Genomic DNA, 26868 nt, shown 5'->3' with positions numbered 1-26868 from the left:
GGTTCAGTTTATCAGGGATTTCAAACGCTTTGGGCCACCCGTTTTCAACGGGGTGAGTGAGAGGCCTACTGCGGCCGAGGAATGGGTCAGGGGAGCTGGAAGCCCTTTATGTGTATTTGGGATGCTCCGACGATTTCAAGGTTCGGGGAGCAGTTTTTATGCTTCGGGGTGAAGCAGTGAATTGGTGGGAGTCGGTGGCGGCAACGGAGGATCACGCCAATGTACCTGTCACGTGGGCAAGATTCAAGGACCTACTTTATAAGTACTATTTCCCCGTGACTGTCAGGAATGAGAAACGGGCAGAGTTTCTCCGTCTCACCTAAGGGAGCCTGACCGTGGCCCAATACGAAAGGAAGTTCACTGAGTTGTCCCGTTTTGGGACGCAATATATTCCTACTGAGCAATTAAAGATTGACAAGTTCATTGAGGGTTTGCGTAGGTTCTAGTTTCTTCGGGTTAGTCATGAGTACGTGTGTCGGGCATCCCCAAATGCGAAAGTGACGTAAACTAGATTTACGACCCTTCCATAGCTCAAAGGGTGTTTCAAAAACACTCTTTGATGGAACTACGTTCAAAATATAAACTGCAGTTTCCACTGCATAACCCCAAAACGAGTTAGGCAACTGAGCATAGCTCATCACTGATCGAACCATGTCCAATAGGGTTCTGTTTTTCCTTTCTGATACACCGTTTTGTTGAGGTGTACCAGGGGCTGAGAGTTGGGACGTGATTCCATGTTCTATCATATAGTCCTGGAATCTCAAGTCCATATACTCTCCACCCCGATCTGATCGAAGTGTTTTAATGGTTTTACCTAATATATTTTCAACTTCAGTCTTGTAGTCCTTGAATTTTTCAAGGGCTTCAGATTTATGTTGCATTAGGTATAAATAACCATACCTTGAATAATCATTGATAAAAGAGATGAAGTATTCATACCCTCCACGAGCTCTAACATTCATCGAACCACAAAGGTCTGAATGTATAAGTTCTAAGGGCTCTTTGGCTCTATAACCTTTTCCAGTAAAAGGTCTTTTAGTCATCTTGCCTTCAAGACAAGACTCACATGGTGGTAAAGAATCGTCTTCTAACTCACTTAGAATGCCATTCTTAACCAACCTCCCAATCCTATTGAGATTAATGTGACCTAATCTTAAGTGCCAAAGATAGGTATCTTCCTTTTGAGAAATTTTTTGCCTTTTATTTTGAGTTCTAGCATTTTTAAACAACTCGGTATTTAAAACTGCTTTAGTTATGGTTGGTCTTAGCACATACAAGTTGTTTTCAAGTAAAGCTGAACAAATATTAACACCATTTCTTGAAATGAACGCTTCATTTAAATGAAATGAAATTGAATACATCTGTTCTAACAAACAAGAAATTGAAATTAAGTTCCTTTTAATTTTAGGAACAACGTACACATTATCTAATAATATATACATATTCTTATTTGTAAACAACTTGAACTCCCCTACCGCCACAGCTGAGACGACCTCTCCCGTTCCAACCTTGAGAGTCATTTCTCCGGCGTCAAGCTGCCTCCAGGAACTAATTCCCTGAAATGAAGAACAAACGTGATTAGTGGCTCCTGAATCCAGTATCCAGGCGGAGTCATCATTCTCCACTAAACATGTTTCTAATACAAGTAAATCATATTTACCTAAGTTGGCTTTCTTCTTTTCAGCCAAGTACTTTGGGCAGTTGCGCTTCCAATGCCCGTCCATATTGCAGTGGAAACACTTTCCTTTCTCTGCAACCTTGACCTTGCCTTTCTGGGCAGCAGCAGCTGAGTCAGGTTTAGACCCCTTACCAGCACCCTTCTTCTTCTTAAAAGTCTTACTTCCAGAAGAAGAGGGCGCATACTTGGTTCTAGACGACGATCCTCTGTTGAACCTCTTTGAGGTGGCAACATTTGCCTCCCCTTCTTGTCCCTTACATTTCATAAGAGACTGGTAGGTCTGCAGCTCGTTTAGGAGCGTGGTAAGAGTGTAGTCCACCTTATTCATAACCGCATTTTCCAACCCGCAAACCCATATTTCGAAAATATGAAATCACCCACCAAACTTAGCGATTTGGATCCCAAAAAATCAGAACAGCAATCTGGCTCTGATACCAATTGAAGGGATGTTAATTCCGGAGCGGAAGTGGATTTTCGTTGCTCATTTTCGGGATACAAAACCGAAATTGAAAGAAGGAAAATACAGAGGAAACTTTACCTTTGAAGAACGTTTCTTCAACAAGTTTCCCTCGAACACCACCACTATGTCTTCCTCGCTATCCTCTTGGGTCTCGGGATCGTGCTGGTGGGAGCAATCATTTGGAACGAGAGGGAGAGATTGAGAGCGCTTTGAGAGAAAATGATGGGAGATCTTTTTTTTTTCTCTGTTATGTAAAAACTCTTCTTCACCTTCTCCAACACTTGGAGAAGAAGAAGAAAGGTGACGTGGGGCAACTCCCCACGTCACAACACTTCACACTCCCCTGCAATTTTGCAGGGGAGTTTAATATTATTATTATTATTATTATATATATATATATATATAAATATAAATATATATATAATAATTAATATATATATATATATATATATATAATTAATCAATCAAATTAATTAATAAATATAATTAATTATTAATCCAATTAATAAATAATAAATATATATATACATAAATAATTACGACTTAATTATTTATTATAAAATTAGAATCATATTCTAAAACATTTCTCTCGTATAACCTATAATTTTAATGTACATCTTTCACATTATTTTTAACCTATAGTTTTAATATGAATCTTATTCATATTAATTTTATTTGAATCTCATTCAAATAATATCTCTCATAATATATAGTTTTAATTTACAATTAACTATATATTATAACGTATCGATATACATATAATCTCTTAAGTAATTTGAACAATTCAAATTCTTCCAAAAACTTGATCAGAAGCTCCAACGATGCAAGATTAATCGGTTAAACTCATTGATCGAGTTAATCTAGATTCGATAACTATGGGTCATTCCACTAAAGACCCGCAGTTGCACTCTTCTCACTGCAGAATATTTTCGTGTCCATGGATATACGACCATTAATGACGAGTCAATCCTTCACGAGTGTTCGTAACTCAAGTTGGGTCAAATTACCGTTTTACCCCTTAAACACCACTACTCCTCTAATGAACAACCCGGTTATGGTCCAACCAATAACCGGAAGTCCCTCTCGGCCAATGAGAGGGTGAAGCCCCTTGTTCAAGTCCCGGAGTCAGCATGTAAGGGAACACTCATCTACTCCCCTAAAGTCGGGGAGGAGTGAATTCCATCTTATGAAGTTATGTTCCCAGCTTCCCACTCGGTCTCATCCCCAAAATGGTAGGAATGTTAAGTCGGCGACTCGGGCCACTCTCACCCATACAGATCAAAGGACGAGCCCTCACAGGCAGGAGTCCATAACTCACTAAGGATTGAGAATGAGTTGCCTGGTCATCCTAAGAAATAGCAACCTATTAGTTAACTGTGTTACATCTAAAGACTGCCTATTTCGTGGTTCAGTATTATACAAACTCATTGTATAGGATACCCTCACTCGCATGTCTTCACACGAACGACCTGGATCGAGTCGTCTGTAACCTTTACAGAGTGGGCTGTATCTATAGTGTTGCCAGGATAAGGTACCCAGTCTTATCCATATACTATAAACCCTTTAGGTTATTCACGGGATATTATCCATTCATATATCAGGGGTATATCAAATATATACCCCGTATATCAACTATATACCCAGTATATATACTGTCCCGATTACATCATAAATAACCTTGAATGTTTAGTTTATTGGATTTTGGAAAATGCAAAGCTATGATTCAACAACAAATTTATTGAATAAACTTTATTAAATAGACATTTGTTTTTACAAAATACAAACTACGAGTTTAGGGCAACACACCCAACAATATATATATTTTATTTTATTTTATCATTATTATATATATATATTATTCTTAATTTATTTTTTTTCAAAATTATCTCAACCCTTCATTTTTAATGATTAAGATCTAATGGTTCAAAATTAAACTTGATTTTTTTTACCATTTTCTTCCCTCTATTTAAACTACACTTCTCATTCAAAATTATAAAACAATTCTCTTATTCTCAATCCTCCATAACTTCAGAATTCTCATTTTGCTAATCTCTCCAAGTTCTCAATTTTTCTTTCCATCTTATTTGTGAGAGAAATTTTATTGTTGTGAGGATTGAAATTTTTGTGAGCTCAAATTTGTATATTTACTCCATTTGAGAGTTTGTAAGTGTGTGTTTCAAAATCTTCAACTCATTGTAACGGTGTGATCCTCACCGTGGAGAGGATTGTCTTTGCTCTTGTGAAGAGCAGTATACCGGTTTGACTCCTACTGTGGAAATAGTCAGAATTTCAATTTACATCCCAAGAGGTGCTTGGGAAGTGAAGTAGGACAGTTGTACCGAACCACTATAAAAATTTCCGGTGTCAAATTTCTCTAACCCTCTCTCTTATTTACTTTTGCAATTAATCTTAGAATTTTATTGTTTGCTCTAAATTTCTCTGGTTTGCTTTAGAATTTATTTTATCTTACATTGTTAAAATTTCATATCTCAAAAACTGTATTATTTTTGTTTAAATTGGGCCCATTTATTAAAAAGTTTATATTTTGTTAATTAAACCCTATCCACCCCCCCCCTCATCTAGAGTTGCCATACCGATCCAACAGTTAAGAGAGCACAGTAATATGGGGTTTAGTATGTATTTTCTGTTACATTTGATTTTGATTATGTTACAATTGATATTGTTGTTAGGGTTGACTTTTTATTGCAGAAACATGTGTCAATAGCCTACAATTGATATTGTTGTTAGGGTTGACTTTTTATTGCAGAAACATGTGTCAATAGCCCTGTTTGATCACGTTTTTTATGAGATGTGAATCCCGGAGCAAAAGCGGATCATCGTTCATGACTTTTTGAGAAAACCAAACGTGTGCAAAAATTAAAATACAGGGGAAAGAACATTTTTTACCTTTGAAGAACTCTTCCTCAATTTGATTTCCCAAACATCACCAAACGATCTTCCTTACTATCCTCAAGGTGTGACGATCTCGCTTATGGGAGCGTCGGTTTAGAACGTGAGGGTGAGTTGAGAGAGTGTGATTGAGAGAAATGCTGGAGAGAACTGTAGTTCTGTTTTTCTGGGTAGTGTTTTTGCAGAACAATTCTACATCACCCAAAAGTATGACGTGGGGTAACTCCCCACCTCATAACTGCCATCTCACTCCCCTGCAATTAAGCAGGGGAGTGTTAATATTAACATTAATATTAATATTAAATTAATATTAATAATTAATATATAATATATAATAATATATATAAAATTAATTAATAAATATTAATTAATTATTAATCTAATTAATAATCAATTAATATATATATATGTATATATAAATCAAATAAATAATTAACACTTAATTATTTATCATGAAAATAGAATCGTATTCTAAAGCATTTCTCTCGTATAATCTATAGTCGTAATGTACATCTTATGCACATTATTCTATAGGTTAAGAATAATGTGCATAAACTATAGGTTGAGAATAATGTGCATAAGATGTACATTATTCTTAACCTATAGTTTTAATATGAATCTAATACATATTAATTTTATTTGAATCTCATTCAAATAATATTTCTCATAATATATAGTTTTAATTTAGAATAAACTATATATTATAATGTATCAATATACATATAATCCCTGGAGCAATTTGAATAGTTTAAATTCTTCAAAAAACTTGATACTCGTTTTACCTGTTATGAGCTAGCAAGGGGACCTAATCGACCTATAAATCAGAAGCTCCAACGATACGAGATTAATTGGTCAAACTCATTGACCAAGTTAATCAATATTCCTTAACTACGGGTCACTCCACTAAAGACTCGCAGCTACACTCTTCTCACTGCAGAATGTTTTCGTGTCTATGGATATACGACCATTAATAACAAGTCAATCCTTCACGAGTGCTCGTAACTCAAGCTGGATTAAATTACCGTTTTACCCTTGAGTTACATCTTACTCCTTAAATACCACTGCTCCTCTAATGAACAACTCGGTTATGGTCCGACTAATAACTGGAAGTCCCTCTCGGGCCAGTGAGAGGGTGGGGACCCTTGTTCAAGTCCCGAAGTCAGTAATTAAGAGAACACTCATCTACTCCCCTAAAGTCGGGGAGAAGTGAATTCGATCTTGTGAAGTTATGTTCCCAGTTCCCCGCTCAGTCTCGTCCCTAAAATGATAGGAATATTGAGTCGGCAACTCGAGCCACTCTCACCCATATAGATCAAAGGACGAGCCCTCACGGGCAGGAGTCCATAACTCACTCAGGATTGAGAATGAGTTATTTAGTCATCCTATGAAATAACAATCTGTTATTGAACGGCGTTACATCTAAAGATTGTCTATTTCGCAGTCCGGTCTTATACAAACTCATTGTATAGGATACCCCCACTCGCATGTCTCCACACAAACGACCTGGATAGAGTTGTCTGTAACATTTACAATCTGGGCCGTATCCATAGTGTTGCCAGGATAAGGTACCCAGTCTTATCCATATACTATAGACCCTTTAGGTTATTCACGGGACATTATCCACTCGTATATCAGAGGTATATCAAATATATACCTAGTATATCAAATATATACCCAGTATATATACTATCCTAGTTACATGAAAATAACCTTGGATGTTTAGTTTATTGGATTTTGGACAATGCAATGCTATGAATTCAACAACAAATTTATTGAATAAAACTTTATTGAATATACATTTGTTTATACATAAATACAAACTACGAGTTTAGGGCAACACACCCAACAGTTTTTGACCCCTTTCCCATCATTATTTGCCAAAAAGAATCATATATTCTTAAAGTAGAACATGCATAGATTATTTCTGCATAAAAGTCAAACTATGGTACTTTAGGAAAAATATGAGAAAAATGCAGTTAAAGTTGGAAGAAAATAACATAAATCTGTTTTTACAGAATTGGGCCCTGCGCATTTTTGGAGGACAAAATGGCAAAATGCACGTTTTGATTAATGAAAGGCAAGAAGGGCATTTCCCACATGTTCAAAACCGTGAGTCCAAGTCCAAGTGAGGTGGTTAGGTGAATCTCAACCCATTCCTCATAAAATAGAGAGGAGTTTCAACCAACCTATGGTGCTATACAAGGAAGTCATCCCTCCATCAGCAAATTATCCCTTCCAAGCTCAATTTCATCTTCTTTTAGATGCTCTCTAGTTGCAGAACACGTTTTTAGGGTTTATGTTTATGTTATAGTTGTTCGTTGTTTTGTTTTGCACGCTTTTACCTTTCGTATTGTCTTGAATTCAAGTTCTTACTTCCGTTATTTGTTCATTATGTTCTTTTAAAGTTCCTTAGCGAGTTTCAACTCCCCTCACGCTCGAGAGAGAAGAGGGTCAAGCTAGAACTGATTGTACGTCTTATTTATTCATTTAAATTCAATGAAAAATACTTTCTTTATGTTTTCGTACATTTAATTTCCTTTAATTATGTTATAAATTAGTTATCAACCTCTTTGTGGAATGCCTTAGTCAAAATGATTTGATTTTCAACACGCTCGGGATTTGCCCAGAATTGTGCCTGACACTTTTTTGGGTTGGTTTCTAAAACTTTTCTTTACGTCTTTTTTCCATTTGGCTAGTGGGAACTTGATTTATACACCAAAGCACAACCTTGGGAAATGCGAGTTAGGTAAAATAATAGGAAACCAATATGGGATGTGACTTAGGAATAAGTGCATAAAACATGGTCCTAAGCATAGGCCCTCTGACCCATAATGCAAATGAGTTGGTTGATATTCTCTAGGATTGTAATCACACATAGGCATATGATTGTAGGTTACCCTAGCCTCTGCAGCAACCAAAAGCGATAGTGAAATAGTAGAACTCAAATCCCAAGTAAAGTCAGGAATTGCGCCTGGTGCATTTTTCCAACTTAGTGTGTTTCCATGTTTTGCATCAAAACTAAGGTAGGAGATAAGAAGATTGAGTTTTATTAAATTGCTTGTTAGTTAAAACCCCAAACAACAACATTTTATCACATTTTTCTTCCTAAATCACAATTGCATATTTGAACCATTTCACTGCATTATTTGATTTTGAAAAGCAACAAGTTCCTAAGGATTCGACCTTGGATTATTTCCGAGTATTACTTGTGACCATGTGCGCTTGCACGAGTCTCTAATCTTTTTAAAGGTAGAGAAAGTCCAAACACTTGTTATCATTCAGTTTTTATTTTGAGTCGTAATTATATTTAAATATATTTTCAGTATCGGAGGTTTTTTTAATATTGTTAAAAATCAAACTAATTCCAAAAATAATACCACTTTCAAAATAATTCCAAAAATAATGCTTATTAATAGTTTCATGAGTTGTCAAAGTTTGCGGAGCCCACAAAAATATTTTTTTTTATGAAATTTTCTACAGGTGGCAAGGCAACCCATTCGTCTTCCCTCTCCTTCGCCGGCTACTCCAAGTCCTCCCTACCATTTTTATTCCCTCTCCGATGGCGCAGTAGTGGTAGCTTTCGGCCTTTCTTTCAGCAGCCATTGACTTCTGTCGTTGCCACTATCTGTTTCTTTCGATTTTGGCTTCAACATCGATCACGACTACCCACTCTCTGGTACCATCATGTCGATATGCTAACAAGAAAACACATGGCACATTCATCGCCGTCGTGTTCGCGACGAAGGGATTACAAATTTTGGCTGGTGGGGTTGTGGCTATAGTCATCTGTGCCGCTTTCAACGCCAAATACCTTGCTCCGACATACAAGGAAAATGACGCTACCTCTATCATCCCACAAGCCGATTAAGCTCGACAGAAAAGTAGTGGATTAAACATCAGAAACCGCTTGGGATTGTACTGCTGTCGGGGAAAGAATCTGAAATAAAAATGGTAGGAACGAGAGAGAGAGAAGCAGCAGTAGAAGGACAGAGGAAGAAGAACTGGTTGCCTTGCCACCTGTAGAAAATTTGATAAAAAAAAATATTTTTGTGGCCCCCACAAACTTGTCAACTCATCAAACTATCAAATAAGCATTATTTTTGAAATTAGTGTGAGAGTGGTATTATTTTTGGAATTAGTTTGATTTTTAACAATGTTAAAAAAAACTCCTTCAGTAGCTTAGAAACATAATAAGAAAGATGATATCTTTGTGATCCATCTACTATTATAATTCTCTTTCTTTCTCCACTTTAAATTCTAGAATTGTTTGTTAGACATTTTTATGATACTTTGGATTCTTTTATTCTTTTATTCAATTTTCCACTCATAATTTTATTATCTGAACTTTAAACTCGATTTTCTCATTTGAGGGGATGTTAAGGAGAGAATACAACTAACTCATCGTGATGTATCTACTTATGAGGATTGAGGTGGCTTACGATGTATTTCTAAAGCTGAAAGATTAGATTCAATTTTGGTTTGAAAGTAAACCACTGAACCTCACGAACTGAATCGAATATGTGGTATCTCTTTCTTTCATTTTTCCTTTATCCCAAAGCTCATTCTACAACCTTCCCCATCCTTTTTTAGCATGAGTCACATTTTTACACATTGTCTTTTTTATTAAAGAAACTTCTTCCAATTCAATTCATTTCAAATAGAAAACAAACTTATTCATGTTCTCTTCTTCGACCTTGCCCCTTTTTTTCTCTCTCTCCCCATCATTCACCTGCCACTCCCAATCTTCTTCCTCTTCCCTATTTATTGAGTAGACCCATAGTAGGGGTTAGGGGTGTTAAAAAAAATCGACAACCCAACAAACCCAAAAAATCGAACCCACCGTTTGGGTTTGGGTAAAAAAAAATTTTCTGTTGGGATGGGTTGGATTTTTGCACGACCGAAAAATCGGTTCAGTTCGTAGGTTTGGATATCTTTTGGTTGGTCCAACCCGAACTGAACTGACTATCTTTTAAATTTATATATATATATTATAACCTATGGTTTCTTATCTAGCTTTTTCTCTTCCCCTTCTTCTCATGCCGCCAACACTTTATCTCTCTCGCATCCCTTTCCATAGCAAACCCTCCTCCCGTTGACCACTCATCTCACGCCGCTCTCCATCGTAACCAGGTAGTTGCCTTTACCATTGTCACCTTCAATCGCTTGTCTCCATTGCTGCCATCCAACCACTCCTCTTTGCGGTTGTCGAGTCAAGTCATTCATCTCTTCCTCTCCGTCGTTCTATCAATTTACTGGCTTTGTATTTATTTCAAGGGAAAAGTGGTTTTTCTTCTTTTTAAAAACTCTATATTATCCATGCAAGAAGAAATTGATTAGATTTGAGGGAAAAAAAAGTTTAAAACCCTCTATTTTTCCCTTTCTTTTCTATTTTTCCCTTTCAATTTCACTTCTCTAATTTTTTCTTGTCTTTTTTTAAAGAGGGATCAAAACCAGGAAAAGATTAAAAGCAATAAGAGTAGTCAAACAACACATCCAATCTAGAATGGTATAATGCCACACCCATGTTTCCTCTTCAAGTGTGGCCAGCATTGCAATTTTATTGGCAAAAATTATTTGTCTTTCTTCCAATCTATGTTTTCATTCTTCTCCCTCAAAATTTAGTAACCTGATTTTGGGTTGGGTTGGGTTGCATACTTTGTTTTGATCTCTCAGGTAGCAGAACCAACCAACCCGAAAATTTGAGTTGGTCCAAAAATTTTCCCTTAACCCGACCCAACCCAACTCATGTACACCCCTCATAGGGGTGGAGCAATATATCGGGTCATGCATGGGGTTACATGACAACTATGCATGAGTGGTTGTAATTCCAACTTAATGACATGATTGTTCCCACGAACAATGTCAAATGTTGTAGCGTGAAACTCGAATGTTGAGACAAAACTTGAAATTTATTACGCGGTACAGATAATAGAGCGAAGGATTGTATTATTGAATAATGAAAATAATACACTTTTACAATAGTGTTAATACTGCTACGTATATACATACAGTCATGGTTAGTTTGTTAATAACAAACTACCTAACTACCAAGATTATAGTAACAAATTATGGTAAGTTCTAATACTCCCCGTCAAGATGGAGCCTAAAGATCAAAAACACTCATCTTGGACATAAGAAAACACAGAGCAGGCCTTGGTAAACATGTCTGCTAACTGAGAACTAACCGAATAGGCAGGAGCTTTAAAAAACCATCAATAACTTTGTCACAGACAAAGTGACAATCAATCTTAATATGTTTAGTACGCTCATAAAACGTTGGATTAGAAGCAATGGAGACGGTTGCTTGATTATCACAGTAAACCACAACTGGTGGAGAGAAAGAAACATGTAAGTCTGAAAGTAACTGATGAATCCATATCAACTCACTAGTAACACCCGCTAAGGAACGATATTCAGCCTCGGCTGATGATCGAGAAACCGTGGGCTGCTTCTTAGACTTCCAGGAAATTAAAGATTCTCCCAAGAAAATACAAAAACTAGTAATAGAGCGACGAGTATCTGAACACGATCCCCAATCAGCATAAAAAAAGCTCGAAGCTGAAAAGCAGAGGATTTTCGTAACAAAATCCCTTGGCCTGGTGAACTTTTAAGATACCTCAATAGATGATGAACAGCAGCCAAGTGACCAGAACATGGGCGTTGAAGAAATTGACTGAGTCTATGCATAGAGAAGGAAATATCAAGGCAATATATCTGTAAATAAAGCAACCGACCAAGTAGGCGACGATAAGGCGTTGCTTCTTTATCGGAAAGAGGATCACCAGATAATCTCTCAAATAAGAAGGGTGCCGGGATCACTGATGTCGTAAGCAATAGGAGCAGTTGGTACAATAACATATATAATAGCAGAATCTGGTGTAATATTAGATAGAGTTGGATCAACATTAGGCACGGCTGGGTCAGTAATAGGCACGACTGGTACAATGTCAGTAGGGACAGTTGTAGCAAGATCAGAATCTGAAACAGCAATGGTAGGAGACTCATAGCCAGCAACATCAGCAACAATGAGAGCAAGCGTAACATCTAAAGGTTCAGTAGCAGTAGGAGTAGGCAAAGTAGCATATGAAGGATGAATAGAAGGCCCTTCGGGTATAACAGTAGACAGTACAAATTTAGCCAAAAAATCAACAATAGAAGTACTATCAGTCCGAACCACAGTATGAAAAAGGAACAAATCTTCAAAAAATAGGACATCACGTGAAACAAAAAATTGTTTCTTGGTAATATCATAAAGTCTATACCCCTTAATACTAGCTGGATATCCCATAAAAACACAAAGGCGAGCTCTCGAATCAAATTTCATGCGGTGTAATGGTAAAGTGGAAGCATAAGCAAGACATTCAAATGTGCGTAAAGAAGCATAATCAAAGTCTCTTTTAAACAAAACATTATATGGCGATGCATTGGAGAGCATGGCATAGGTTTACGATTAATCAAATAAGCAGCAGTAAGTACACAATCACCCCAAAAATGGAGAGGCACTCGAGATTGAAAAAAGAGAGCCCGAGCAACATTAAGCAGATGTTGGTGTTTCTGTTCGACAACCGAGTTCTGCTAAGGCCAATCAACACAAGAAAATTGATGTAAAGTCCCTTTAGAAGCAAAGGAATCAGTGAATCAAAACTCAGGAGCATTGTCAGAACGAAATATCTTAATAACCTTAGAAAATTATGTCTCAATTATCTTGAACAATCGAGGGACTATTGTTAATGCATCAGATTTACGCCGAATGAGATACACCCAAGTAAAACGAGAGCAATCATCAACTAATGTTAAAAAATATGTATAACCATTGAGTATTAAAAGGATCCCAAACGTCACAATGTAATATATCAAAAACAGAATCAGCAACATGATTATTGCAGAAAAAGAAACTCGACGTTGCTTAGCCAGTTGACATATATGGCAAATAGAAGAAGAACAACCACCAGTAATAGGTAAAGATTGTTTTAACAAAGCAAGTCGAGCAGGCGAGGGATGTCCCAACCGTTTATGCCAAGTATCTATAGAAGCATGACAAGCAAAAATTGAAACATCCTTAGGAGCAGAAATTGAAAGCAAAGGAAGTGAAAGAGTGTAAAGTCCATCCATGCAATCAACCTTGCCAATCGTTTTCAATAATGACCTATCCTGAATAAAACAAGAAGCACCAGAGAATTCGATCAAAATACAATCATGTTGAAGTAGAGCACTCACAAACAGAAGATTATAAGTGAATGAGGAACAAAATAGCACGTTATGGAGGATAAAGTTGCCTGATAACTGAACAGTTCCAATAAGTTCCACAGAAATTCGAGGTAATGTAGGCAAGACAACAGTAATATTAGTAGTAGGGCGCAGATCCAGAAAAAGAGACATTTGATGGCAAATACGACTAAAAGCCCCCGAATCAATTATCCAAGAATTGAAGCCATTATAATCAATTGAAGATAACACCGAAAAAGATGTACCTGCAACGTGAGACACACACATTAGGCGGTGTTGTCTCTGGTTTTTATACTATAAGATGAGATTGTAGCATCTCCATCAATTGAGAGCACTGATTATTTCTCAAGCTAGCAAAAAATGCAGGTTGACTATTAGATGGCGGAGAATTTTGGGAGGATGGGCAACAGGCTACAAAATTCTTCGCTGGAGCTTGATTAATCATGCTTGTAGTAGCAGGAGTAGAATGTATTGTATTTGACCGAGCAGCACTGAAATTATTGCCTTATCCAGGTAGATATCCGTGTAATTTGTAGCATTTATCTGTTACATGGCCCCGAAGTCCACAATGTGTGCAATAGGAACGATTATCCCTTTTTCGAAATTGATTAGTGTTATTCTTCTTTGAAGCTTCAGCAGCAGCCATGACCATGGATTCAAGAGAAAAATTACTTATGCCAACAACACGTTGACGTTCTTCTTGAATAAGTAAGGAAAATACCTTGTTTATCGGAGGAATTGGATCCATGAGGAGAATTTGAGCCCGAACAGTGGCATATGATTCGTTAAGGCCCATGAGAAAGATCACGACGTACCCTAAACGAAGAAACTCTAATAGTGACTTGGATCCGTCGTATTTGCAGTCAAGTGATGGTCGATACTCCACGAGTTCTTGCCAGATCGTCTTCAATTTTGTGTAGTAAAGCTCGATTGACATCGTACCTTGTACAATGGTAACCAATTCCTTACGAAGTTGAAAGATCCGTGGACCATTGCTTTGCTGAAATTGCTCCTTGAGTTTGATGTCACAATATCATTGTTACATTTCCAAGCTGCAAGTAGTGCTTTGTTCTTTCCAAAAAGCGCAATGAACATAGATCTGCGCCAGGAATTGTAATTACTCGAAATTGATCAAGAAAAAAAATCGCAATAACCGACGATTAAATGGAGAAGAAGCAATTGCGATACCATATTACGCGGTACTACATATATATATACCGTCATGGTTAGTTTGTTAATGACAAACTACCAAGATTATAGAAACAAATTAGATTACAGTAACAAATTATGGTGGTTTCGAGGTGAGTGCAGGACGTTCAAGTTAGTACAATCCAATGTGTTCTTTAGACGAGCAATAAAGAAAAATATGTATACCTACATACAAAGGCCGATGTTCGAGGTTCGAGGCATGGTTCCTTAGACCCGAGCATGAGGAATTACTCCACAAGCTTTCAATATCCCTCTTTCTTCTACTGCCACGTGGAAGACCTTATAACTATTTCTTAACCAGCATATTTATACACAGCTATCATTCGCTCCAAGTCCAAGAACCAGGCCTTGAGGCAACAAACCGAATTAAGATTTGAGCCAACAATTGGAATAAAAATTACATCACATACAGTAAGAGTTACCACTCGAGAAAAATTCAAAAATTACAAATTCTATGATGTTTGAAATGGGAAACGATGATTATACAGCCAGTTGAATGTTGCCAAGATCGATCTGTGCAGCGATCTCCTCTAGCTGCTTCTTGACGCTCAAATCGATGAGTTTGGATCCAGCATTCCCAAACCTGACGGTGAATCCAGCCACGAGGCTTGGATCGATCTGCGTCTTGATCCTCACGTTCTTGGCTCCGCTCAATTTCTGGACCTGCTTCGCAATCTGCGCCAGATGCTGCTGCTCCAGCGCCACCACCGAGCTCACCACCGCCAGCTCCGTCTCCGTCAATTTGTTGTACACCAACTCGAACTCCTTCACGATCTCATTTATTATGTCGATCCTCTTCGCGTCCACCACGATTTTCAAGAAATTCGCCGTGTGCGGCTGCAGCGCCGACGACGACGCGATCTCGTCCACCAACGCCAGTTTCTTCTCGATCTCGATCGTCGGATTCGCGAAGAATTCGTACACCGCCGCCTCCGCGAACACGCTCTCGATCTTCTCCACGTCGCTGCTCGTCGCGTCCAGCGTGTCGTTCGCCGCCGCCACTTCGGCCAGCGCCGCCGCGTAGCTTCCGGCGGCGGTTGCGGACATCCTCGCTCCGCCGTGAGAGCGATGGCCGAGGGTGAGTCGGCGGGAAGGAAAAGCGGCGGCAAAGGAGAGGCTCACGGCAGGGCTCCGGAAGACTCGGACGGCCGGAAGGAGCTTCGGCCGGAGAGAGGCGGCGGTTTGGTGAACGGCGGCCATTGTTAGCTCCAGTGAGATTCTGAGTTGGGGAATGGGTTGTGTGAGTTGTGGAAAATTGAAACCTAAAGAGAAGGCTGTGGATTGGATTATGTGGTAGAGATGAACGGCTCGGATTGAAAGGAAATAGGGCATCAATGGATGAGAATTGAAGGCTTATCTCAATGCTGTGGTGCAAAAGTTCGTAGTTGAAAATAGATAAAATGTGGACACGTGGAAGTATGGAATGGGATACGCAATTTAAGCCCCAAAATGAATATTTTGGATTATTTATTTATTTATTTAAGAAATTATAAATAATTTCGGAATTTCTCAAATTTTAGCGGAGGACTCGACTTAATTAATCAATTTTAACTTTTTAACTTTGAGTTTCATCTAATTGGCTCTTGTTTCTATCAAACTTCGTGAGATGAGATTTGAGTGAGCTGAATAGAGAGACAAAGAAATATTACTTTGATAGTCAGATCTATCTAAAGTCTGAATTTCTAAATTAGTTTTAGACATAATTGCTACCTGATTTGGTTGAGTGATGTTATATTTATAGAGGTTTCTAAATTTGAGCTAATTAGGTGAGAATATTTGTTGCATGAATCACAACAACAATCATGGAGACAATCCCAACAACCATTTGAATCACTCCTAAATGTGCTTGTTGTTGAATTCATTGCAATTGTCTAAATCTAATAAACTAAACATCCAAGGTTATTATCATCGAACCGGATAATATATACTGGGTATATATTCGATATACTCTCAATATACAAGTGGATAATGTCCCGGGAATAATCTAAAGGGTCTATAGTATATGGATAAGACTGCATACTTTATCCTGGCAACATTATGGATATGGCCCACTTTGTAAATGTTACAGACGACTTGATCCAGGTCGTTTGTGTGGAGACATGCGAGTGGGAGTATCCTATACAATGAGTTTGTATAAGACCAAATCACGAAATAGCCAATCTTTATATGTAACGTCGTTGACTAACAGATTGTTATTTCATAGGAAGACTAGGCAACACATTCTCAATCCTGAGTGAGTTATGGACTCCTGTCCGTGAGGGCTCGTTCTTTGATCTGTATGGGTAAGAGTGGCCGGAGCGCTGACTCAATATTCCTGCCAGTTTGGGGACGAGATCAAGTGGGGAGCTGAGAACATAACTTCACGAGATGGAATTCACTCATCCCCGACTCTCGGGGAGTAGATGAGTGTTCTCTTAAATGCTGACTCCGGGACTTGAACAATGGGCCCCACCCTCTCAATGGCTCGAGAGGGACTTTCAGTTATTGGTTGGACCATAACCGGGTTGTTCATTAGAGGAGCAGTGGTATTTAAGGAGTGAGATGTAACATAGGGGTAAAACGGTAATTTGACCCAACTGTGGTTACGAACACTCGTGAAAGATTGACTTACCGATAATGGTCAAAATCCATGGACGCAAAATATTCTATAGTGAGAAGAGTGCAATTGTAGGTCTTTAATGGAGTGACCGATAGTTAACGAAGGTTTGATTAATATGGTTAATGAGTTTAATCAATTAATCTCGTATTGTTGGAGCTTCCGATCTGTAGGTCCATTAGGTCGCCTTATTAGTTCGTAAATGATAGTTAAGAATAGTTAATCTTGAAAAGAATTTGAATGGTTCAAATTAGTTAAAGGGAATGACAGTTAATTGTATGAGATGCAAATAATATAATGTATGATGATACAGTGTAATATAAAGTTAATTTTGAATTGGATTCAAAATTATGAGAGAGATGTATATTGGAATTTCATTCTAATATGGTTAATTAATTTAAGTTTAATTTGATTAAATATGATTTAATTAAATTAATGACTTATCTTAATTTGGTTAAGTCAAATTTGATATAATTTAATTTAATTAATAATTCTTTTTTGGTAATTAATTAAATATGATTTAATTAATTATTGATTTAATTAAAATAGTTTTAATTAAATTAAAATAAAAAGAAAAAGAAAAAATGGAAATGGTGGAAAGTGGGGAGGTTTTCCCACTTCCCCTAGGGAAGTTGTGATTTTCCCACCACTCTTCCTCCCTTATAAAAGAGAGGCTCTCCCCTTCCATTTTGTTCCCCGATTTTCGAGAAAATCTCTCTCGCTCTCTTGTTTTCCCTTTCAATTATAAGACGGTTCCTACAAGCCGAGTTCTTAACGTCTAGAGGATAGCGAGGAAGACTTTGTAGTGGCGTTGATATCTACATGGAAGAGGTGTCTTCAAAGGTATGTATCACTAATTTCCTTTTATTCATCCCTATATGTCTTTTCTTTGTTGTAATTCTAAGACAAGATCAAAGCACACGCGTTCGCGCACTTCCGATGCGGGATTCGATCCCTTTAATTGGTATCAGAGCCAAGACTTTGCTTTCGATCTCGTTTTGAATAACAAAGAAAAGAATGGTGGGTATTTCTATACATTTGATGTATGTGGTTTGCAAATAGATGTTTTCGGTTTTTGGCATTAGATTTACAGCTTTTCCGTTGATTCAATCAATGTAAAAGCCCGTTCTTTTGGACATTTAATCCGGTAAATCGAGTCTGTAAGTTAGTGTCGTTCATGGCAAGGAGTTGCTGTGAAAGAGTACCAGAGAAGTGAAGAAAAACCGGAGGAACTAGGCGGATACCGCCTCAGCGCTGGACAGCGACGCCTAGGCCCCAGACAGTGGTGCCTAGGCGGCTGCTGCCTTAGCTGTAGAAACTTGAGAGCTCGGGCTTGCAGCAGTGGAGGCAGCGCCTAGGCACTGTCCCACGGTGCCTCGGCGCTGGGTCTGGCTGCTAGGCATCGGGTTTTATAAAAAAAAAAGTTTTTTTTGTTTGGTTTTGTTTCACTTCTTATAGGAAGCCAAAAACCGGTCTATTTTGCTATTTAATTATTATGCATTTTGAATGTATACTTAATTAGTAGTATATGTTGCATAAAGTATGTCATATAGTTTAAAATCCCACCATAGGTTAAGCATGCATCATATGTATATAATAGTTATAATGTATGATAGCATGATTTATTTCATGGTTAATCAATATAAGCGTTGTATTAATTAGATGAAAATAAAGTTATAATGAGCATGACACTATTTTAGTGTAACGCCCCGAGTCCCTCAGGTTAGTTAGTCTCGAATCAGGAGATTTTCATTTAATTCTAAATTAAACTTTAATTAAATTTATATATATCGGGTTCTGCGTGATTGGTTTTATCTTAAGTTGGGATGGGTTTCTTTTTCTCTTGGGCTTGGTTATGTTGGGCTTTTATTGGGTTGGTTTGATTTTAAAACAAATGAAAAGAAAATTAATAATAAGAAAGAAAAAAAAAACACATTAGGTTTCCATCTCTTTCTTCCTCCCCTTGCCCTAGCCACTAACCCCCTTCTCTTCCTTTCTTCTCCGGCGGCCACGACGGTAGCAGCGGCGGCGGCGTGTGCTACGGCTTCTTGGCACGGCGGTAGACCATCACGAGCAGCGGCCGCAATAGCTCTTCTTCGACAACCAGAAACTCGAACGGCAGCCTCTGCGCAGCAGTCTTCACGGCGGCACAACCACACCCACGACGACGTGTGTTCTTTTCCGACGAACAGAAGCTCGGACGACGGCGGTTCACGAATCTAGTTGTGTGTCTCTCTCCTTCATGCGGTAGTGTGGCGTGTTCCGGTGGATTCCACGGCAGCACGACCCGTTCTTCAACAAAAAAACCCGTGGTCAACACGTGAACCAGCGGCTCCGGTGGCTACTTTGCAATTCCGGTGCGAAACAACCCAACGTTTTCTTCGTTTCGACAAGTTTCAGCGCTTACCCACTCCTATTCGAAGCTCAATCCATGTTACCCACCCTCTTTTGCATTGGTTCGGCATTGACCCACCACTAATCGGACTCAAACCAGAATTACCCATCGCTTTTTGACATCGGAACAACAAGCCTAAGGACATTCGAACTCAGTTTTGGAAGTCGAACCTGCGTTGACCCACTCTTAACTCATGAGGTTTTGGTGTGAGTTAGTAGGTAGCGACTCACCTAAGTTAGTGTTAATGCAAACTACGTGTTTTTAGTTAGTTTCTAACTCAAGCTTGGTTGCCTTTGATTTAGGGAATCCTTCGGTGAGCTTAGTAGCGTTAGGGCCATTGTGTAAGTAGACAAGGGGCGTGTGCGTGCGTTAATGTGTGTTAGTTGTTTTCCATTGTACTGTTTGGTGATGTTTAATATTGATTTTGATACGCTATTGTGTTAGGTAACTCTCGTTTGTGCTAATCTGTATGCTTGGTGTAGTGTTGAATGTTCGTCGGAGATAATGGTGGAATTTTTCCTTGTTAGACTGCTGAAAATTGTTGTGGAATGATGTGTGATTACCAAGGGATGCTCGTTAAAATGGAATTATTGCGATTATGTTTTCTTATGATGTGGGCGTGCTAGTATAGTTTATAAAAAATGTTTCTTTATGATGTGAGCGTGCTGGTTGAGCATATATAAACGTTTCTTTATGATGTGTATGATGCGAGTGTGCTGGTCTGAGTCATATTATTTTCTTATGAGATGTGGGTATAATAGAAACATATTTTCGGACCCTGTTCGCAGGTTAGGGGTTGTTGTGAAGTGGGTCGTGATAAGAAACGTTGGATTCTTAGGGAAAGTGAATGGGTGAGTGTCAGGGCCTCGTGTATAAATGGTCGGGGGCTGATACGTCACTAACTTAGTATCGAGGCCTCGGGTAAAAAGGGTCGAGGGTCGATGCGAGCAGTCTTTTGGAAGGAAGACTATTGGGGCCTTGGGTAAAAATGGTCAAGGGCCGATAGATGGTGAAGTCATTGGGGCTTGGGTAAAAATGGTCGAAGGTCGATGCAACAGTGTCAGGACCCTGGGTAAAAATGGTCAGGGGCCGACTCTACTCGAAAAAGTTAGCTTTGGAAAGCTAGGATAGCTGTGATAAGCGTAGAGGTGCTTGAGATGTTAGGGAGCCTCGAGGTTGGTAACTAAATTGTTCATGGCTGTGGTTATCGCCGGATCTTATAGAACGTGTCTATGTTTGATTGAATAATGTGATGAAGAGCATGACTATGAATGTTTCATGATTTTTTTGTTTTAGCATGATGTTTGTGTGTTGTTGGTGAGGGCTACTTATGAAGTATATTTTATATACTCACCGCCCTCTACAATTATTGTTTCAGGCGGAGGATTCGTTGGCGACCATGGTGATGAAACGGAGGAGACATGACGAGCGAGGACCATAGGCTGCGTAGTTACTTTTGCTTAGCTTAGGTTTAGATGGTTAAGACTTTATGGTTTGGTCAATAAAATACTTGTTCTTATTTGAATAATTGGGAGGTTCCCACTCGTTGTCTACTTTATTTCGGAATAGGTGTTTATTTTAGTTTTCTTCCATTCATTGAGTTTGCCTAGTTGGAATAATGAAGTTGCCTCATGGGGTTGTCCACGGATGACGTTTCATTGATATTCTATAGAGTTGGTTCATTGGTAAATTGATGAGAGTTGAAGCTTTATTTTATATAATTATTTCACAGGGAGTTGTCATCTCGTGTTTGGAGTTAAGTTTAGACAGGTGGGTAGTTAACGTGACCTAGAAGTGTGTGGGAAGTTCTGGGGCGTTACATTTAGTAAATATAAATGTTATATTAATGTATGTCATTGATGCATGATTATAGTTTCAATTTCTTTAAAATTTATAAGTGTTATAAGTTTGGTGAATAGAAATTAAAGTCTATAATCAAGAATTGCATGCAAACCCTAGGTCTTCAATAATTAATTTCAAAGGGGTTTGGAATTGATTATGTCATAGGTTATATACTTTTTATTTTGGTTTTAAATAGGTTTAAAACGACGAAATAAAAGGTAAATATAAAATATTGCCTATAAAGGAACCATGTCTAAGGAAGGTTCTGTCTAGGTTGAGGTACTTAAACTAACCGTAAGGGAACACCACTACTTGGGAATCGACTTGGGGGTTGAATTAGTCAATATTTTATAGCATGCAATAATGTGGTTAGTTCGTTAAAGTGTTTAATGAACTAAAACATTAAGTTTTAAACAAATCCAATATAAAAGTTATATTGGACAAACTAATAAACTTAGATAATTTCATTTAGCCGGATTTTACCTAAGTAATAACCCTAAATTGTAAAATACTAAGTGAGAGGATTAGGTGTATATATAAAATATACCATGTATATGAGATATACGTCATATATATATACATTCTTTCACTCACGTTCTACGTATAAGTTCACATCGTGAGTTCTATGCTCGGTCTCATGTCGCCTTGGGAGTGGCCTCCCTACGGAAGGTGTTTGCATGGTTCAATACCAAAGTGAATGGAGAAAGTATTTATAGTAAGTGGGAGAAGGACGTGTGACATCTCTTTCATTGGTTTACAATGTGAGGTTTCATACACGGCCTGTCTGTCGTCCTAGAGCAACCACCCCTACGAAGGGTCTGTTGTATGGAATCAAAATCAGGGTGAACTTCAGAAATGGATAAGGTCTCTTAGGTTTTGCACCAATATTTGTCCTTCCCTACGACAGGCTTATTGGGGCGGACCTCTAGGGTCTGAAAATGGCGGGTCACACTTACGAGAAGTTATTTAAGTTTGTTAGTAACTCCTTGACCAAACAAATGGCGACTAACTGTTATAGGAATAAGAGTTATTCTGGTGTAATATTTAGTTGAGAATGTCTCAATTCAGTGAAGGAGTAGCTGACTGCCCCATGGTAGTTGTTGCTCTAAATCACTGAAGCATCGTCGCAAAAATAATCTGGATTGAAAGGGTGCATTATTACTTTTTGCTAAAATTGATTGGGTTGTTAATGGGTAGTGCAAGTGTCTAATATAGATTTGTTTATATTTCAGCATGTCTAAATCTATTGCCTTGCTTGCCGCCGAAAAATTCAACGGTGAAAATTACACACAATGGAAAATGAACCTTAACACGATACTCATGGTAGATGATCTTAGGTTCGTCTTAACTGAGGAGTGTCCTTTGGCTCCCACGCCTAATGCCAGCCCGAGCCAGTCGAGATGCCTATGACAGATGGATCAAGGCTAATGACAAGGCCAAGGTCTACATTTTGGCAAGCATATCTGATGTGCTGGTCAAGAAGCATGAGAGCATGGTCACCGCAAGGGAGATCATAGATTCGTTGCACGACATGTTTGGACAGTCGTCCATTCAAGCCTGACACGATGCTCTCAAATTCATTTACAATTCCAGCATGAAAGAGGGAACATCAGTGCGAGAACATGTTCTCATTCTGATTGTCCACTTTAATGTGGCTAAATTGAATGGCACTGTCATAGACGAGGGGAGTCAGGTTAGCTTTATCTTGGAATCTATTCCAAAGAGTTTCCTATAGTTTCGTAGCAATGTTGTGATGAACAAGATCGAGTACAACCTTACCACGCTCTTAAATGAGCTACAAATTTTTCAGTCTCTTATGAAAAATAAGGGACAAGAAGGGGAGGCAAACGTTGTCACCTCAAAACGGTTCCGTTAAGGTTCGACCTCAGGAACCAACTCTGCACTTTATTCTTCTGGAAGTAAGACCTCAGTAGGCAAACGTTGACCCTACTGCTACTACTGCTACCAAGAAGGGCAAGGCCAAAGTTGCAGACAAAGGAAAATGTTTCCACTGCAACATGGATGGGCACTGGAAAAGAAACTGCCCGAAATACTTGGCCGAAAAGAAGAAAGCCAAAGAAGGTAAATATGATTTAATTTTTCTTGAAACATGTTTAGTGGAGAATGATGATTCTGCTTGGATATTGGATTCAGAGGCCACTAACTATGTTTGTTCTTCTTTTCAGGGAATTAGTTCCTGGAGGCAGCTTGATGCTGGGGGAATGACTCTCAAAGTCGGAACGGAAGATGTCTTCTCAGCAGTCATAGTGGGAGACCTAAAGTTGTTTTTGAAGGGATGTTAATCCCGGAGCGGAAGCGGATTTTCGTTGCTGATTTTAGGGATACAAAATCGAAATTGAAAGAGGAAAAATACAGAGGAAATTCAATACCTTTGAAAAACGTTTCTTTGACAAAATTCCCTCGAACACCACCACCAAGCCTTCCTCGCTATCCTCTGGGTACGAGATCGTTCTTGTGGGAGAGTTTCTATTGGAACGAGAGGGAAAATTTTATTGAGAGTTTGAACAGAGAGAGCATCACTTTGGGAGTTCTGTGTTCTTCTGTTTTTGCAGAACACTTCTGCAAATTTTCCTAGAAAAACAAGTGACGTGGGGAGTTACCCCACATCACTTAACTCCCCACTCCCCTACATTAATGAGGGGCGTTAATAATTAATATTAATCAAATTAATAATTAATTAATTAAATGTAATATAAAATAATTTATTAATCAAATTAATAAATAATTAATATTAATAATTAATTAATTAAATGTAATATTAAATAATTAACAATTAATTATTTAACATTTAATTAAATATCTCATATTTAATTAAACCATATTCTCTCTTGTATAACCTATAGATTTAATGTACATCTTATGTGTATTAACTTTTAACCTATAGTTTTAATATGAATCATATTCATATTAATTTTATTTGAATCTCATTCAAATAATTTCTCTCATAATATATAGTTTTAATTTAGAATTAACTATATATTATAATGTATCAATATACATATAATCCCTTAAGAAATTTGAACAGTTCAAATTCTTCCAAAAATTTGATCCTCGTTTTACCCGTTATGAGCTAGTAAGGGGACCTAATGGACCTACAGATCCGAAGCTCCAACGATGCAAGATTAATCGGTCAAACTCATTGACCGAGTTAATCTAGATTCGTTAACTACGGGTCATTCCACTAAAGACCCGCAGTTGCACTCTTCTCACTGCAGAATGTTTTCGTGTCCATGGATATAGGACCATTAATGATGAGTCAATCCTTCACAAGTGTTTGTAACTCAAGTTGGGTCAAATTACCGTTTTACCCCTGAGTTACATCTTACTCCTTAAACTTCACTGCTCCTCTAATGAACAACCCGGTTATGGTCCAACCAATAACCGGAAGTCCCTCTCGGCCAATGAGAGGGTGGGGCCCCTTGTTCAAGTCCCGGAGTCAGCATTTAAGGGAACTCTCATCTACTCCCCTAAAGTCGGGAAGGAGTGAATTCCATCTTGTGAAGTTATGTTCCCAACTCCCTACTCGGTCTCGTCCCCAAAATGGTAGGAATGTTGAGTCGGCGACTCGGGCCACTCTCACCCATACAGATCAAAGGACGAGCCCACACGGGCAGGAGTCCATGACTCACTCAGGATTGAGAATGAGTTGCCTGGTCATCCTAAGAAATGACAATCTATTAGTTAACGGTGTTACAACTAAAGATTGTCTATTTCGCGGTCCGGTCTTATACAAACTTATTGTATAGGATACCCCCACTCGCATGTCTCCACACGAACGACCTGGATCGAGTCGTCTATAACCTTTACAGGGCGGGTCGTATTCATAGTGTTGCCAGGATAAGGTACCCAGTCTTATCCATATACTATATACCCTTTAGGTTATTCACGGGACATTATCCATTCATATATCAGGGGTATATCAAATATATACCCCGTATATCAACTATATACCCAGTATATATACTGTCCCGATTACATCACAAATAACCTTGGATGTTTAGTTTATTGGATTTTGGATAATGCAAAGCTATGATTCAACAACAAATTTATTGAATAAAACTTTATTAAATAGACATTTGTTTTTACAAAATACAAACTACGAGCTTAGGGCAACACACCCAACAATTTTTAGACAAGAATACATATATATTATTAGATAATGTGTATGTAGTTCCTAAAATAAAGAGGAACTTAATTTCAATTTCTTATCTACTAGAACAATGTTATGCTATTTCTTTTTCATTAAATGAAGTGTTCAGTTCATGAAATGGTGTTAACATTTGTTCTGCAAAACTTGAAAACAACTTATGTGTGTTAAGACCAACCATAAGTACAACAATTTTAAATACAGAGTTGTTTAAAAATGCTAAAACTCAACACAAAAGGCAAAGAACTTCTCCATAAGAAGATACCTATCTTTGGCACCTAATGTGACCTCAATAGGATTGGGAGATTGGTTAAGAGTTGACTTCTAAGCGAGTTAGAAGATGACTCCTTACCTCCATGTGAATCTTGTCTTGAAGGCAAGTTGACTAAAAGACTTTTTACTGGAAAAGGTTACAGAGCCAAAGAATCCTTGGAGCTGGTACATTCAGATCTTTGTGGTCCGATGAATGTTAAAGCCAAGGGAGGGTATGAGTTTTCATCTATTTCATAGATGATTATTTAAGGTATGGATATCTCTACCTAATGCAACATAAGTCTAAAGCCTTTGAAAAGTTTAAGGAGTACGAGACTGAAGTTGAGAACCAATTAGGTAAGACGATAAAGACACTTCGATCTGATTGGGGTGGAGAGCATATGGACTTAAGATTCCAGGACTATATGATAGAACATGGAATTACATCCCAACTCTGATCACATGGTACATCTCAACAGAACGGTGTATGGGAAAGGAGAAATAGAACCCTATTAGATATGGTTCGATCTATGATGAGCTATGCTTAATTGCCTGCCTCGTTTTGGGGTTTTGTAGTAGTTTTGCAGTAGAGACTGCAGTATACATTTTGAACCTAGTTCCATCAAAAAGTGTTTCTGAAACATCTTTTGAACTATGGAGGGGACGTAAATCTAGTTTACGTCATTTCAGAATTTGGGGATGTCCAGCACATGTGTTAGTGACAAACCGAAGAAACTGGAATCTCGTTCAAAAGTGTGCCTATTCATAGGTTACCCCAAGGAAACGAGAGGTGGACTCTTCTTCGATCCATAAGAAAACAAAGTTTTAGTTGAGAGTGCCTCGACGTAGTGGGAGGATTGTTTCACAACCTAATCGTTACGTGGGTTTAACAGAAACCTAAGTAGTCATATCTGATGATGGCGTTGAGGATCCATTGACATACAAAAAGGCAATGGAAGATGTTGATAAGGACAAATGGATCAAAGCTATGGACCTTGAAATGGGTTCTATGTACTTCAATTATGTCTGGGACCTTATAGATCAACCTGATGTGGTCAAACCTATAGGTTGTAAGTGGATCTACAAGAGAAAACGAGATGCCGAAGGAAAGGTACAGACCTTTAAGGCTAGA

At 38.2% G+C, this 26868-nt stretch overlaps 2 protein-coding genes across 2 annotated transcripts; both read right to left on the bottom strand.

The window, feature by feature from the left end:
* Positions 1–13779: 13779 nt before the first annotated feature.
* On the bottom strand, positions 13780–14211 carry LOC148208241 (uncharacterized). Its single transcript, XM_088120161.1, has one exon. It carries the CDS (start codon positions 14209–14211, stop codon positions 13780–13782), a length of 432 nt encoding a protein of 143 aa, XP_087976287.1.
* Positions 14212–14831: 620 nt separating this feature from the next.
* Positions 14832–15750, bottom strand: ATPD (F-type H+-transporting ATPase subunit delta). The gene has a single exon (XM_088120284.1). It carries the CDS (start codon positions 15681–15683, stop codon positions 14964–14966), a length of 720 nt encoding a protein of 239 aa, XP_087976410.1. The 5' UTR covers positions 15684–15750; the 3' UTR covers positions 14832–14963.
* Between the last annotated feature and the right edge of the window lie 11118 nt (positions 15751–26868).

The sequence above is a fragment of the Momordica charantia genome (genome assembly GCF_013281855.1).
Source record: "Momordica charantia cultivar OHB3-1 chromosome 11 unlocalized genomic scaffold, Mcharantia_2.0 BLBB01000011.1, whole genome shotgun sequence".
In the NCBI taxonomy this organism is placed as follows: Eukaryota; Viridiplantae; Streptophyta; class Magnoliopsida; order Cucurbitales; family Cucurbitaceae; genus Momordica; species Momordica charantia.
Note: the sequence above shows the minus strand (reverse complement) of the source record. Positions and strands in the feature narration are given on the sequence as shown.

Coding starts and splice junctions, on each gene's coding strand:
- ATPD (XM_088120284.1), bottom strand. CDS start 15,683: ATGGCCGCCGTTCACCAAACCGCCGCCTCTCTCCGGCCGAAGCTCCTT.
- LOC148208241 (XM_088120161.1), bottom strand. CDS start 14,211: ATGTCAATCGAGCTTTACTACACAAAATTGAAGACGATCTGGCAAGAA.